The sequence below is a fragment of the Salmo salar genome, chromosome ssa14, assembly GCF_905237065.1.
Source record: "Salmo salar chromosome ssa14, Ssal_v3.1, whole genome shotgun sequence".
Lineage (NCBI taxonomy): Eukaryota > Metazoa > Chordata > Actinopteri > Salmoniformes > Salmonidae > Salmo > Salmo salar.
The window spans coordinates 24,654,577-24,671,163 of record NC_059455.1 but is presented as its reverse complement, the minus strand read 5'-3'; the positions used below and the strand labels follow the sequence as shown (position 1 = coordinate 24,671,163).

At 41.5% G+C, this 16,587-nt stretch overlaps 1 protein-coding gene across 1 annotated transcript in view; it reads right to left on the bottom strand.

The window, feature by feature from the left end:
* cdh12a (cadherin 12, type 2a (N-cadherin 2)) overlaps positions 1–16,307 on the bottom strand; it is a 29,133-nt gene extending 12,826 nt beyond the window's left edge. The window contains exons 1-7 of the mRNA XM_014140423.2: positions 15,893–16,307; positions 12,472–12,766; positions 8,536–8,655; positions 7,673–7,840; positions 7,100–7,287; positions 3,866–4,119; positions 1,138–1,274 (exon numbers count right to left, since the gene is read on the bottom strand). Of these exons, the coding sequence (XP_013995898.2) occupies positions 1,138–1,274; positions 3,866–4,119; positions 7,100–7,287; positions 7,673–7,840; positions 8,536–8,655; positions 12,472–12,766; positions 15,893–16,135 (1,405 nt within the window). The 5' untranslated portion in view covers positions 16,136–16,307. The remainder of the gene's footprint in view (positions 1–1,137; positions 1,275–3,865; positions 4,120–7,099; positions 7,288–7,672; positions 7,841–8,535; positions 8,656–12,471; positions 12,767–15,892) is intronic.
* Positions 16,308–16,587: the final 280 nt, after the last annotated feature.

Here is a 16,587-nt window from a genome sequence, read left to right as displayed (position 1 = left end):
GCAGCGAGGAGGCTTAATCCCCGTCAGGCAAGGTCCCCGAGGCCGGCGTCAGGGGAAGGGTACTGTCACAGTATCTAACGAAGGTGGCGCCCCTCCTCGGTCGGGCGGCGCTCGGCGGTCGTCGTCGCCGGCCTATTAGCTGCCACCGATCGTTGTTTCTGTGTCTTTTGGTTTTGTCTGTCTGTCTATCTCGCACCTGTTTTGTGTTTGTCATTAGTGGGGGGTTATTTAGTGTGTATTTTCAGTTGGGGTTCTCGTGCGGGATTGTTTATTGTCCACTCAGGACAGTTGTGATTATAAATTGTTATTGTAGATTATTATTGCCGGGCTGCGCCCCGTGCGCTTTTCGTTTCCAGTGCGCTTGTTTTGGGAAGGTGTTTTTCCCCTGGCAGACTTCGCCACGCGCCTGGTGCCCTACGGCTATTTGCGTGCCAATAATATTATTAAAACACCGTTGCTCCGGCCCTCTGTCTCCTGCTCCTGATTCCACCTCTCCACTGGTCCTAGACAGTCGTGACACAAATAACAACTATCCTATTTCAGGATCAATGTATAAACAATTTGGACCAATGATAACTTGCCATGTAGCTATGAGTCCCAGACTGAAATTCCTCCCATATCTCTGACCCATTAATCATTAATCCCCTATTACAGAAAAACCCTATTTCCATTGATCGTTAGTACTCCGTTCACTTTTAGTCCTTTATTGACCTCTCGTCCTCTGCATTGTGATTTATCTTCAAAATATTCTTACACAGGCCATGGGCGCTAGAGATGGGGATGTGTGCTAGTTGGTCAGGGCAGGTGTGATGTAGTTGATGTTTGTAAATATTTTTTGTGTGTGTGTGTATGTTTTGTATTGTTTATAAAAGATAAAACACATCTTACAAAAAAAGAATGGTCCACCACCCAAAGACCATCCAGCCAACATGACAAAACTGTTGAAAGCATTGGAGTCAATATGGACCAGCGTCCCTGTGGAACCCTTTCAACATCTTGTAGAGTCCATGCCTCGATGAATTGAGGCTGTTCTGAGGGCTAAAAGGGGTGCAATTCAATATCCTAATGTTTTGTACACTCAGTGTATATTAACACATATTATATACTGTACATATTTACCCTTCATCCTATACTTACTAACTTTAGTGGCCACAACAGAGATATTGTGCTGCCTATTACTCTCTCTGTCCAACATCTCGTTGGTGGAGATGGTCCCTTCCACAGTATCAATGTCAAAGCAGCCATCCACAGGCCTCTTCCACTCAATAGAGTATCTACAAAACATTCACAAAAAACATGAATACATTTTTTAAAAACTGCTGAACATGATTTCTTCAACCTCACTCAGCATCTTTCAATCAATACTTACATCTGAACTATTCTTTCCACACCTTCATTCTGTATTTGCATGTACAGTGCCTTCAGAAAGTATTCATACCCCTTGAATTATTCCACATTTTGTTGTGTTACAGCCTGAATTCAAAATGGAATCCATTTTCAATTCAGGCTGTAACACAACAAAATGTGGAATAAGTCAAGGTGTATAGTCAAGGGGCATGAAAACTTTCTGAAGGCATAATGACAACGTGAAAATGACAATGTGAAAACAATACTTGTAGAATCACCTTTAGCAACAATTAAAGCTGTGAGTCTTTCTGGTAAGTCTCTAAGAGCTTTCCGCACCTGGATTGTGCAACATTTGCCCATTGTTCTTTTCAAAATTCTTCAAGATTTGTCAAATTGGTTGTTGATCATTGCTAGACAACCATTTTCAGGCCTTGCCATGGATTTTCAGTAGATTTAAGTCAAAACTGTAACTCGGTGACTCAGGAACATTAACTGTCTTCTTGGTAAGCAACTCCAGTGTAGATTTGGCATTGTGTTTTAGGTTATTGTCCTACTGAAAGGTGAATTCATCTCCCAAGTCTGGTGGAAAACAGACTAAAGCCTGTTCTCCTATAGGATTGTCTCCTATAGGAATGGAGACAATCCTATAGGATTGTCTCCATTCCGTTCCTTTTTTATCTTGAAAAACTCCCCAGTCGTTATTGATTACAAGCATACTCATAACATGATGCAGCCACCACTATGCTTGAAAATATGGAGAGTGGTACTCAGTAATGTGTGGCATTGGATTTGCCACAAACATAACGCTTTGTATTCAGGACAAAAAGGTAATTGCTTTGCCACTTTTTGGCAGTATTACTTTAGTGACTTGTTGTAAACAGGACGCATGTTTAGGAATATTTTTTTAATTCTGTACAGGCTTCCTTCTTTTCACTCTGTCAATTAGGTTAGTATTGTGGAGTAACTACAATGTTGTGGAGTAACTACTCAGTATTGTGGAGTAACTACTCAGTTTTCTCCTATCACAGCCATTAAACTCTTTAACTGTTTTAAAGTCACCATTGGCCTCATGGTTAAATCAATTAACTGTTTCCTTCCTCTCAACTGAGTTAGGAAAGATGCCTTTATCTTTGTAGTGACTGAGTATATTGATGCACCATCCGAAGTATAATTAATAACTTCACCATTCTCAAAGGGATATTCAAGGTGCCCTATCTTGCGAGGCATTGGAAAACCTCCCTGGTCGTTGTGGTTAAATATGTGTTTGAAATTCACTGCTTGACTGAGGGACCTTGCAGATAGTTGTATGTGTGGGGTACAGAGATGAGGTAGTCATTCAAAAAACATCCAGTCCGTGCAACTTATTATGTGACTTGTTAAGAACATTTTTACTCCTAAGTGTATTTAGTCTTGCCATAACAAAGGGGTTTAATACTTTTTGACTAAAGACATTTCAGCTTTTCATTTTCTATTAATTTGTAAACATTTTGAAAAAAACGTTATGGGGTATTGTGTGTAGGGCAGTGACCAACAAAATCTAAATTTAAACTATTTTAAATTCAGGCTGTAACACAACAAAATGTGGAAAAAGTCAAGGGGTGTGAATACTTGCTGAAGGCACTGTCGTTGAACATCTGAATGTAATAGGTCTATAGAGATAGATAGGCCTAAATAATGTATTGGTCCCGAAGGAGAAATGTCCTAACGATTAATCAAATAAAGATCAAGGCAATGACCGCAAACATTACACAAAAGAATAATCACTCTCTTTTCATGTAGAAACTAGGGATGCATCCCAAATAGCACCTTATTCCCTATATAGTGCACTTCTTATGACCAGACCCTGATCAAAAGAAGTGCACTATATAGGGAACATAATGCCATGTGGTTGTGTTCTGATCAGCATTCTAGTATGTTTATGTGTTTCATGTCCCATGAAAACAATGACAAATGTAATGCTTTAAAATATTAAGCAGGCATCACAAAGATGGCCTTTTGAGCAAGGTGAATTGCTGCCTCCTCCATTTCTAGCAAGACATTAAATATTCATCGATAACAAAAAACACACTGCTGGGCCACAACGTATTTTTATGTTCTTGCGCAAGAGATGTCCTGCATCTCACGCTCTGTCTCTCAACACCAACAGAGTGGAAGCCAACTGTACTTGAAAAACATTTGGAAGAAGAAGAAAAACAACAAGCCAAATGGATATTAGTTGTCAGTGTTCATAACTCTGAGGAGCAAAGTGTGTCTCTGTTGGTTAAATCAAACATCCAACACTCCAGTCACCAGACCAAAATGCTCCCATCGCGCTAAATAGATACAGTAAAGTTGATCTATGTTGACAGCTTTTTGCCATTTAAGGTGTCGGATACAGGTGCCCAACTGGAAAATACCTCAATCCATCATGGTCCCATTGCTCAACACGAGCCTTGATGAATCTCATTTTGATTAACCATACAGTAGGTAAATATGACTTACTATACATGTATGTATAAATGTATTCAAGAGTCCTTACCTAACTGCGCTGTTACTTGCATCTAGGTCCTGCGCTGTAACAGATCCAATGATGGTGCTCACAGGAGTGTCCTCATACACGTCTATGGTGTAAGAGGTCTTAGTGAACACAGGGGGTTCATCCACATCCAGCACGTTGACCTTGACGGTGGCAGTGTCTTTGAAGGGACCCCGGTGCAGGAACCGGGGGTCCAGGTGAGCATTGGAGGCCTCCACTTTAAAGGTGTACGATCTTTTGGTTTCGTAGTCGAGATGCTGAAAGATAATGAATGAAAGGTGAAATGCATTTATTATTCATAGTAATCAAATCAACATAGAATCAGTATTTATAAAATCATTCACATCGTCAAAAAACAGAATGCATTTCATGTAAATGTTCTGTGATATGAATATACTGCGTGCAATGGTCAAATATAGTGCTTGGTTCAGTTTGTTAACACCTCTGTTAGGTTAAGTATGCTCAACAGACACGGAAGTCAAGCACTTTGATATGGAAATATGCACGTTAACTGCACCAACCAAGATTGATTTATGTTAAATGAATAAAAAGTGTTGGTTTCAATGTTCTTTTATCAACACAGACTCATGTTCTTCAGTGTCTCAGTTTTAAGCAATTTGAGACTTGAAAATCCAATGTTTGGGGTTTTAACACATTTTCAGGAAGACACTTTGAGAACAGCTTTCTAACCCTATATTACAGTCTCACATTAACTCAGCTGGTTCCCTAGTTAGCGTTGACAGCAGAGCAGTTTTCACTGTCAACACACACACAGCAGTCCCTGCCTGAGACACACACATACAAAAGCCTGGTTATCTGTGGAATGGGCAGCCACCCTGCTGACTGCAAAACAACCAGACAGACAACAGGACTGGGCAGGAGATGCAGGAGGACAGACAACACAGCATGTGTGCCATCCCATCCAAAAAGCACCGCTCAGCGTTACCTGCAGGGAACACAAAACATTGCATACATGCAAATTGGCAGGGACAATATTCCTTATCTGGAAAGTGAACCCATCCGTTGTTGGTTTGGGCCTATATCCTCTTACTCTACCTCCCACCCACAACCTAGTGACAATTCCTTCTTATTAACGGCACAGAGGTGTCAATTACAGTATTTGTGCCAGGAAGCTCCTGCTGTTTTCACTGTGCCCTCCTAGGTGCCTGACTCATCATCAAGGAGATCCATGGGATAGCATAGCAGCTCAACCTCCCACTTCATGTGTGAGGGCACACTTTTTTAAATTCACTGATAACCTACATGGTAAAAACTGTTTGGAATATACCAGAGTTTGGCTTGGAAAGAGATCATATTATCTCAAATAAATAAACTAGATGACTGTGGTTGATATTCTAACGTATAAAGGTTTGACATTTCCATATCAAAGTGCTTGACTTCCTGCATACTACAGTTTTTTTCATAATCGCTTTGGTGCTATTTTGGTTGGAACAGATAATAACTACTGGAGTCTTGAAGCATATCATACATTGGGCGTGCTTTCAGGCCTAAACTAAATCCAGCATTGTCCAATGTAGAAACAAAGTATAGACCCAATTTCTTGACATATACATACATTTAGAGGCCATTTGAATCCCACAGACGGTTTATCCATCGTTCACTATAATCTTTTATTTTGATGGAGTCTATTATCGCTTGAAACGGTTACTCATCCAAATCCTCTTATCACAAACTGTGGCAAACCTTGGCTGTGCCCTCCCCAAGTCAGCCATTTTCCAGACTTTCCTCCATCACCTGGGCTTTCACAGTATTACAGGTGCTGGTTTAGCAGAGGAACATGGGGGCGGGGCGGGGGGGGGTCGTAGTTGACCCCTGTGTCTCTACCACCTGGTGATCCACCAACAGTCATTTTGAGGTATCATTCTGCAGTGTCAGGTAAATGGTCATGTTGGGCTACTTGTCAGGACCTAGTAGGTGTCTTAAAGTTAGAGATCAGGAAGAAATAGAACACTAACAAGGATGGCTGTGATACAAACAGCTACAAATAGATGGCTCTAAAATCATTTCAATTTCAGAAGGCAAAAGTGCCTTTGTATATTCCCACTATGTATTTGCAAGAAAGTGCCTAATGTTTTGAATGTTCATTGTCAACATCCAGACAAGTGCAAGTAGCGCTTTGATATACTTATATCGAGGTAACTCACAGAGCTGCAAGATACACACCCCATCTGTGAATAATAATATAATCCCAGCCCAGGCGAGGCATGCACTCAAACCCAGTTCAAAAGCTTTGGTGCGACTATCCACTTATGTGAAGATAGGATACCAGTATTTGGGAGTCTGTGGGCCACAGAGAGAGAGAAGAAGCTGTTGTAAAGGGGCTTTCTAAAGGGATTCCTGCTTGTCACATCCCATCAGGAGTTGTGTTGTCTGATCATAGCCTCAAAGTTATTCATTTTAGGCTAAATCCAAAGACATCCAAGCACTTTCCTGAACAAAAATATCAAAATACATTTTTAGACTGCCAGAAAATAGGGATCATAAATTTCTCCATATTTCCTCATGGTTAGGTTCTGAGGATGGTTTGTAGTTGTAATAAAAGTATCAAGGCACAATGTGAGACCCAAATGCAGACACAGGAGGCAGATGGTTGGAGTCTTACAATGTTTATTAATCCAAAGGGGTAGGCAAGAGAATGGTCGTGGACAGGCAAAAAGGTCAAAACCAGATCAGAGTCCAGGGGGTACAGAGTGGCAGACAGGCTCATGGTCAAGGCAGGCAGAATGGTCAGGCAGGCGGTTTCAAAGTCCAGAAACAGGCAAGGGTCAAAACTGGGAGGACAAGAAGAAGGCGAATGGAAAAAGCAGGCGAATGCAAAAAGCAGGAGAATGGGAAAACCGCTGGTTGACTTGGAAACATACAAGACTAACTGGCACAGAGAGACAGGAAACACAGGGATAAATACACTGGGGAAAACAAAAGACACCTGGAGAGGGTGGAGACAATAATGAGGACAGGTGAAACTGATCAGGGTGTGACAAAAAGGATATATGCAGCAATTATCTATTAATATTCCAAGGCCTAAGTAGTATGTTAGTTTAATTATCTAAATGAGCACAGCTTTGCTCATGATCTAGCATAACAGACCTGCAATTCTTACTTGAGAAACTGGCCCAAAACAGAGCGCGATGGAGCTCATTTGTGGACCTTTCCTCAACATAGAGTAAAAGGGTTCAAGTAAAATAAAGTGATTGGTGAAGGGTTGTTAATTCCTACCTCACTGAGGACAATGATTCCCTCTTGACTGTGCCCGTTGGAGGTGATGTTAAACATGTGTCCTTCATCTCCAGGAACAATAGAATATTCCACCTCTGCATTCTTCTCGGAGTCCAGGTCATGAGCTCTGATCTTCCCCACTGCTGAGCCCACTGACGAAGACTCTGGGACCCGGAGGTGGAATATACCTGCCGTACAGTAAGAATAGATTCAAATGTAGAAATACAAAAGATGTCATTGGCTGCTTCTTGTTTGAGTCAAGTCTCGGCTTATGTAAGGACCAGAGATTCAATTTACCCTCTTTTAATAATGTGAAGCCTATTTATACAAGTATCACTTCACTGGTGTTGCTATCCCATTGATTTTATATAAACAGCTCATACAAATATGAATTACCTAATTATAATTGATTAACAATAACACTAGTTAATTATTAAAGTAACATCTAGTTGCCTAGAGATATGATGAGATCCCTTATGTGCAGAAAGATTCCCTTTCAGTGCCCACAATATTGTTAAATTCATTGGGTAATAGCAAACAAAACCATAGTCATTAAAATGCAATTTGGCACACTTTTTGAAAACCTGGGTGGGTTGTCGTTGACATCGCTGAGGGTGATGTTGATGGTGGTGGTTCCGGCTAGTCCTCCCAGCTGACCGCCCATATCCTTTGCCTGAATAAGGACCTGGTAAAGCTCCTTCACTTCACGGTCCATGTTAGGCAACGCAGTTCTAATAACCCCTGTTCAAGGTCACAAAAACCAACAGAGAAGATGTGAGAGTGTGTGTGTGCGTGTGTGTGTGTGTGTGTGTGTGTGTGTGTGTGTGTGTGTGTGTGTGTGTGTGTGTGTGTGTGTGTGTGTGTGTGTGTGTGTGTGTGTGTGTGTGTGTGTGTGTGTGTGTGTGTGTGTGTGTGTGTGTGGGAGAGAGAGAGAGGCAAGCAAGAGTAAAGAGTAGTGAGGGGGAGAAAGAGAGATGAGTTGTGATTATAAGAGATTGAATCCCCTTTGATGTTCGCCGAAGGAATAGAGAAGAGGTGGATTTTGACTCATGCATTCATTTGGGAGAATGTTACACATTTGTGTAGGATGACATGAAAGGGCGACCTTTGACACTGTGGAAATACTAATCTGACCTAATAGTGCCTCTACCTGTGTAAATAGCGTTTGATCAGGAATGAGTCACATGGTACAGGTATTAAAGGGGCACAAGTTGCCACCGACAACGAGTAACCTGATTCAATGTGTTCCCCTATACTCTCAGTCCAACTTCAGCTGCAATATAATCTCAAAGTATTTACAATAATCACATATTGCAGTGGTACAGCTTTACATTTTGCCATTGTAAAGGCCGGTTACACATTTAACTCTTTGGTTTTCAAATCTCTCCATTTGACATTGTGGACGTGCCTTGATTTCAACTATGTTGTGATCTCACCAGTTTTGGAGTCGACTGAAAAGTAAGGCTGTCCATGAAGGATACTGTAGACGATCCGTGCGCTATTCCCATAGGAGGGGTCGTCAGCATCTGTGGCAGTCACCTGCATAACAAAAGTACCTGTCCATCATACAGAGACAAAAGGAAGGAAATTGTTAATAAATAGTGTTATTTTCATCACTTCGAGCATTACGTCTTAAGAATAGTACAAGATTCTTTTGAATTCTTCATGAAAAATGTCATGATATAATTTGACACATTTTGGGATGCAATGTAACCTACATAGGCCATAGGACCTCCATACTAAACTGGTGGACCGCGGACCGGATCTGGACCATGAACGGGGTCAAAATGGACCGCAGCCCCCCCCAAAAAAAACCTGCTATCATGTAAACACACATAAGACATGTTAGAATGCATAGAATTTCAGGAAATTAGCTTTAAAACAGCGGGGGAAAAAATGCTCTGCCACATGCAAAATGTTTAGAATTATGGGAAATTGGCTTTAAAACTGCATAATTTTCTCTCCACCAACAAGAGGGGTGTGAACAGTTTGGGGTTGCATGGGTTGCGAGTTGGGGGTTTGTTACTACGCCGATAAATTACATTATCCATCCAGACCTTTGCCTCCTGCAGTAGGTGTCACACCCTGATCTGTTTCACCTCTCTTTGTGATTGTCTCCACCCCCCTCCAGGTGTCGCCCATCTTCCCCACTATCCCCTGTGTATTTATACCTGTGTTCTATGTTTGTCTGTTGCCAGTTCATCTTGTTTGTCAAGTCAACCAGCGTTGTTGTGTCTCAGCTCCTGCTTTTCCCAGTCTCTCTTTTTCTCGCCCTCCTGGGTTTGACCCTTGCCTGTCCTGACTCTGAGCCCGCCTGCCTGACCACTCTGCCTACCCCTGACCCTGAGCCTGCCTGTCGACCTGTACCTTTGCCCCACCTCTGGATTATTGACCTCTGCCTACCCTGACCCTGAGCCTGCCTGCCGTCCGGTACCGTTGCCCCACCTCTGGTTACTGACCCCTGCCTGCCTTGACCTGTCTATTGCCTGCCCCTGTTGGATTATTAAACCATTGTTAATTTGACGTTTTCTGCATCTGGGTCTTACCTTCATATCTGAAACTAGGAAGTGTATGTGACCGGACCTTCTCAGATAGTACCCCTCTTATTAGGATATCTAATATAATTCAAAGCAAGATATTGACAACTTGGCTGAACTTTTTTGATAAAGGCTGAATCTGAAGCTTCCTCTACATGGAATTTAGACTTCATGAGAATTAAGAGATGATGGTCTTAAAATATAATTGTTAGTATAACTTTACATAATTGTATTTACCAGACAGATAGATGGGAGTTATGTCACCAACAAAATTATTGAATAAAGTACAGGATGCATATTAAGCAGGCATAACTAATATAAAGACTAGGCCTTTAATGGGCAGCACGAGGTAGAGGTTTTCATTATTTAATTTAATCTTATTTCATTTTCATATCCTTGTTTCATTTGTTTGTGTTTCTGCACTTTCACCACAGGAGGTTGGTGGCACCTTAATTGGGGAGAATGAGCTTGTGGTAATAACTGGAGTGGAATTAGTGGCATGGTATCAAATACATCAAACGCATGGTTTCCATGTGTTTGATGCCATTCCATTTGCGCCGTTCTGGACATTATTAAGAGGCGTTCTCCCCTCAGCAACCTCCTGTTGCTTTCACCGAACGCTCATGTGTGCTCTACAGTGTGTGCATCTGATAAAGGAATTTATGTGTTTAAGGTAATGACTAAAGTATTCCACCTTGAAACGTATAACTGAGTGGTTATAAGACTGTTATAAGACAAGTTAAGACTTTACTATTTAGCAATGTAAGTGAGACATTCAAGGAAAAGGGGAACTGTCGACAGACAACTTGTGACAAGACAGCTTGTGGCAACTGTGAAACTGATAACAGGAAGGAGGTCAAGCCTAAACCGTTAGGCTTGCAGTAGATTGTGAAACATGTGGCAGAATATGATAAGCAATGTATGTGTTGGAAAATTCTTGTAAATAGCATTGACAGTGTTAAAGAAGAGGAGGGGCATTAATAAGGGGTATGGTATGACCAAATGTGAGGTATAAAAGGCTATGTGCATTGTATGATTTTTAGAGCTCTCTGAATAAAGAACTAACCTTTTGCAGAATACTGAGACTTTGTCAAATTCTTCTATTAACTAGGGCCTTACAACCTCTGGGGAATTGGTCAAAGCTATAGTGATTGTTGAGTTATCATCATTGGGATTGAAAATTCTCATGACAGCATCCTAGAGTGCGGGCCACAGTTGCGCAATTGTCAGTATTTTCAGCATAGACTTAGGACATTGCATCATAGACATGGCATCATAGACATTGCATCATTGTATCTGTCTCATTATGGCATCTGTGAGAGCACGGACAGCGCCATTGAGGCCATGTTCGTTTTGAAGTAGTCAATTTTCTTCTTCTACTACTTCTGAGTTGGTAAACAAACTGAAACAGTGCATACTGCCCCCTGGAGTGTATTGTTTGAACAGGTATAAAGCCAAGGTTTGCGATTTACTGCCACCTGCAGTTATGGAATGTTTGCTCACGAGTATAATTAATTGGCTGATCCCTCCCGATGACCCGGATGGAATCATGTGATTCTTCCTTAACCCATAGGAAGTCCCATCCAGTTGATTATTTAAAAATAGTTGAAGTCCTTAATGGCTCTGCCAATGCTAAATAAAGCCTCTCTTGTTTTTTGACAGCGTTCAGTAGCCAAACATTGTTGAACATTGTGGATATGCCACGAGTAGAGACAAAGTGATTCCTTTTTCTACATGACAGAGAGGGATGTTTGTTCTACATAGCATATTTCTATCTGTACGTACCAAAACGTTGCATCCTGCTGAATGCACCCCTGGTCTGTTTGTCAGGTGGGCGGTCACGTGTGTTTGCAATCAGAGGACCACATGTTTGAGCCCAGTAAGGGGACAGGGACAGTGGTGGAAGAGAAGCCGGTTGCAGCACAGTGACATAGGTTACATGTACGTACATTTCTTTAGAGCATAAGGAGAGTAATAAATATGTGATGATCATGTGACCACCTTTCAGTGACAGCTGTGGTTACTGATAATGTGTCAGTATGACTGGCCTCTTATTAAAACCAATACTATTAACATCTACTGGTGCTGGTGAATACTTACCACATACATGTGCATTCTCTTTGCATAATCCTTTCCTCCTACATTATTAACAAAATGTCCTTTCCTCATACCCTAGCTTCCTTTCTGCCTTTTCCTATCTTCCTTTCCTCATTTCCTAGTTTACTTTCCTTGAAACCTTGCCTTACTTTCCTCTCCTCCTTTGGTTTCCCTGCTCCCTTTCCTCCTGTTCTAGCTTCCTTTCCTCCCATCCTTTGATTTTCTAGCTCCACTTCCTCCTATCTTTTCATAGCTTCCTTTCCTCATTTACTAGCTCCTTTTTCTAGGAAAGGAGGAAAAAGAGCTAGGAAAGGAAATTAGGAAAGGAAATAAGGATACAGGAAAGGAATTAAGGAAAACTTTTTAGGAAATTATACTAGGAATGGATGCTAGGAAAGGAATCTAGGAAAGGAGGAAAGGAAGCGTAGAACCTATGAGGAAAGAAAAATACGGAAACAAATCTAGGAAAGGAAAGGAGAAAAGAGAGCTAGGAAAGGAAAGAAGGAAAGGGATTTAGGAAATGAAGATAGGCAAGGAGGAAAGACTCAACTCTTACTGAGACTGACTCAACTTCTACTGACTCAACTCCTACTGAGAATGACTCAATCCTTACTGAGACTGACTCAACTTCCTACATGATTCCCTTCAAATACCTAGCTTAATGTCCAATTGTCATCGTAGCTTTACTCCATATGGATTTGTATAAGCCAAAAAGTACGTTATAGGTGCCTTTCTTACCCCCTGGTGACATCTCTGGGACACTGGCTGTATATGGGCCGTCCAAGAACTTTGGTTCATTGTCATTGACGTCTTGAATTTTTATGATGAATTCAGACTCAGGCTCCAGAGGCCTGCCTGTGTGCATGTCCACAGCCTGGGCTCGTAACGTGTAGTAAGACTTCACCTCTCGGTCCAAACCCATCAAGGCATGGATGTCACCTGTCGTCTGGTCTATGGTGAAGATGGTTCCGACTCCTTCTCCTGATAGAGTGTATTTCACGTCGCTGTCGCCCCTGTCCAGGTCAGTGTGAAGCTGCATAGAGAAAACATGTTGTATTTGTCAGTGAATCAAAGTAGGAATACACATGTACTTGGCCTAGATCTGTATGTGACTTGAGCATAAGTGCATACTGTGGCTTGTTTGATGGATGACAAGGGGACAGAGTTTTGTTGCTGAGCTGTGTCTATTTCCTCCTCCTCATTCCTTCCTTCCAACCGTCACTGACCATATGGAAATGCTGAGGACATGTTGTGCTCTTGATAGATACATATAGTGGCAGAGCACAGTCCCCAAGTCAATGAAGACTTCCTTTAGTTGACCTGTGGCTCGGTTATCCTATAAAGGGATTTATTACTTAGGGTGGATGGCAAGGCTTAGGTTTTACATAGCAGATAATCCATGAGCCACAACAATAACAATAAAATGGGATGAGTCCCAATCTATTCCCTATGTCAGGGGTTGGCAATCTAAATTCAGCCGCGGGACGATTTTTGGTCATGGGGCTGGACCATAATTAAAATAATTTGCACATTGCAAATTGACCACAACTAAGCACAAAAAAAGATTGCATTTGAAAATAAGAATAATTTCATACCTTGATTACATTGAGACACGATCACGTATGTCTATTTCTTTATTCGTGGGAAAACTTTCCTAAATACATTTCTTTTTTGCTCAATTTCAATTTCACGCCTGTTTCTGCCTGTTGCCGACACCTACCCTATGTAGTGGACTACTTTTGACCAGGGCCTATAGGGTTCTGGTCAAAAGTAGTGCACTATATAGTGAATAGGATGCCATTTGGGACTCAGATTGTGATTCAGTTTCAGTACGCAGGGGACAATAAAACCCTTTCTATCCATGAGATTAATGGTTTATTTAGAAAGTCAGTGAATTGAATGTAATTAAATCAGACGGCTGAATCTCAAGACACATTCACTCATTACATTGTTTTATGTCCATTCCCTCACCGTCTGATGTACCTCATTCAGCAGGCAGAACACGATTTTACTCTTGACAGTGGGTTCGGATATAATGAGTTTTAAAGTGAATCAGATATTAATGGCATTTGTGGTACACCAATAAAAACGAATGAAACCTCCACAGGAACAATGTCTGGATTAAAATAAATTGGGAGGAAATAAATATTTTAATATAATATTTAACAGTGTCCATCCAGTGCTATAATGTAGAGGAATCGCTTGTTTCCTGAGTACAAAGCAGTGTTGGGATGGGGGTATCTGTCAGCATCAGGCAGATATAGAAAATAATGAGGTGTTGATATTTAGCTGAATCCATATACTATGATACAACCTGTGGTCTGTGATAATTTATCTTACTGGTGCCCCTGTATGTGACTAACGTCTCATTGTAAAAGGTTATTCACCAATAAGGAATACTGGGCAAGGGGTCGATATATCCTTGACCAAAAAGGTTTGAGAGGTGAGCCTTTTTCATGATTGAAGAAAATTTGGATCAGTTTATTATCTGATGCAGCATTTCTATGCAATACATAGTCATGGGGGCTAGTGGCTCTACATTTACTGGTTTTCTAGTTTGAAGCTGCAAACTTGCAATGCAAAATAATATGATAGCCTAAGTGACATGTTGTAGTTTAAACTGAGAAGTGTCTATCCTTGAGAGACCCAACCAGCATGCTTAAATGATCATCAGTACCACAAACAATTTAACACAGTGATTTAGACTAGAGAGGCTTAGTGTGTTTTAACTCAGACCAGACAAGCCCACTAGCTCAGTCTTCCTTGCAGATGGCATTTGCTTAGTACGGGGCCCAGTAGCAGACTGTTCAATTGTACAGAGTACAGCATATAGCTGTTTTCCCCATAAGGCTTTCTGAATGTCAGATCCAGGGGCACAATGCAAGCTGGTGTTTAAATTTGGGTCTTTCACTCTTAGCTGGTCAGCTTTGTCTGTGTCTGCCTCTACAGTTGCATAATACATGGGAACAAACCCAGCAGAGGAGCTTTTGGCAACATGGATCAGTGGTGCAGTCATTTTCTGTCTTCAAAATGCTCACACAAAGGTGTGCGATTAATGGTAGAAAATGCTTTATCTCCTGTTTTTGCCAGGAAGACTGTGGCCATTACCTGTTGGTAAATTCAAAGTTGTCATTTGTATCTGTTTATAAATCATGGTGTTGTCTTGCTAAATCTCTTTACAAAGGCGATATAGAAACAATAACTAAAGCAATGGCTGAGGAAAGTCTTCAGGTGCAAATTATCATGATATACTGTAACATGCCTCTCTAGGTTTTCTAAATAGAGTAACAGAAACCATTAGACAGCTCTCTCTAGCTGGAGGGGGATTCATGAACTGGCAGTCAGATGGTTTTCAAGCCAGATTTGGTTTATGTTCCCTTTTCCAAAAATGCAGCTCACAGTGATAATCAAGGTCCTGATCCTTCACACTGTCCCCTATTAACCAGCAACAGATTAATCAGTGGTCTCAGTGCTGGCCGGTTACGATTTCTGCCATCCTCATTCTCAACACAGACACTTTACATTCAGACACTGGTTACATTCCATTTGGGGATGCACCTACTGTGAGGAGTGAATCACTCAGTAATTGTAGCATCTGTTTGACAATGTGTGGATGCGACTATCCCATCCTTCCTTTCTCAGCCAACAGAAACACATCCAGCGAGACTGTGCGTGCTGAGAAAGGCTGTGGTAGATTGCCTTGGCATCAGCAGCTGACAAGTCAATCTAAGCCATTATTTCATTTGAGCTGGAAGTGCCAGATTCCAGAATGGTTCTTAATGCCTCTTAAAATTTGATTTGGAACTGCCCAAAAATCCCTTTCACTTCCTATGTGTGTGGATAATTAGAGCCGATGCTGGGAAAATTGCAAAATCGCAGTCAGAAGCGATCAAGCAGCTCAAGCAATTAGATGTGATTCGTGTCGTGCTGCTTGTATTCCTACATTATTTAAGTCTTAACGAAAAGAGGCACACGCCTTCAAACTCCTGTTTGATTTCTGACCTCAAACTGTCATCACAAGAATAAAGACAGAGGTTTACATTGATTAGTCTTAGAGAACCATAATCTTGAACTTATGTTGCCTTTTTTTTCCAACCTACTGTGGGAAAGTTGATATAGATAAATCTGAATGAATGCTTTAAAACGATGGTGGCCTTACCTTCCCAACATATTGTGGTTCCGATCCCATATATTCCTCCAGTACAAAGAACTGGTTCCACACCCATCCTCTCTTCACCCTCTGAACCCCTGACGCCACATGTCTCCTCAGTCCCAGTCCTTCCACACCCCTCAGGTGTTGCTCTCTTCCCATCCTGCTTTGGGGCGGAGCGTGGAGGGAAGCCAGGAAACCTTTGTCCAAGAGAAACCAAAAGACCAACAGCAGACCGTTCCTTGTGATCATTGGCAATCTGGGCAGTGGAGTATCTCTGTTGAATTCCAGTGAGAGACTGTCAGTGAGACAATAGCAGCTGGGTTGTAGATCCAATGAAGAAAGGGACGGGAGGATGTTGTGGTGACATGGGTAGATTGGTCTCCAGGATGTTTAGCTTCTCACTCAACTAGTCTTCATTACCCAGGTCTCCTGGTGGAAAGAGGGAAGACATGGGCTTACTTTACAATGCAGTTAAAGTAGTTACAAGACAACATGGAAAATAATCTTATCCACCAGCCAACTGAACGTGTCTCTCTTTCTATATGTGGTAGCAATATAGCCTGGGGACGAGGTTATATACAAAGTACTGCATTGAAATAAATAGCAGTACTTCATACAGTCCCAATCATATAACTGGCACATCAGTAACTCATCATCATTACTAACAAACTCTGCTCCAATTATATCTACTCATTTTGAGG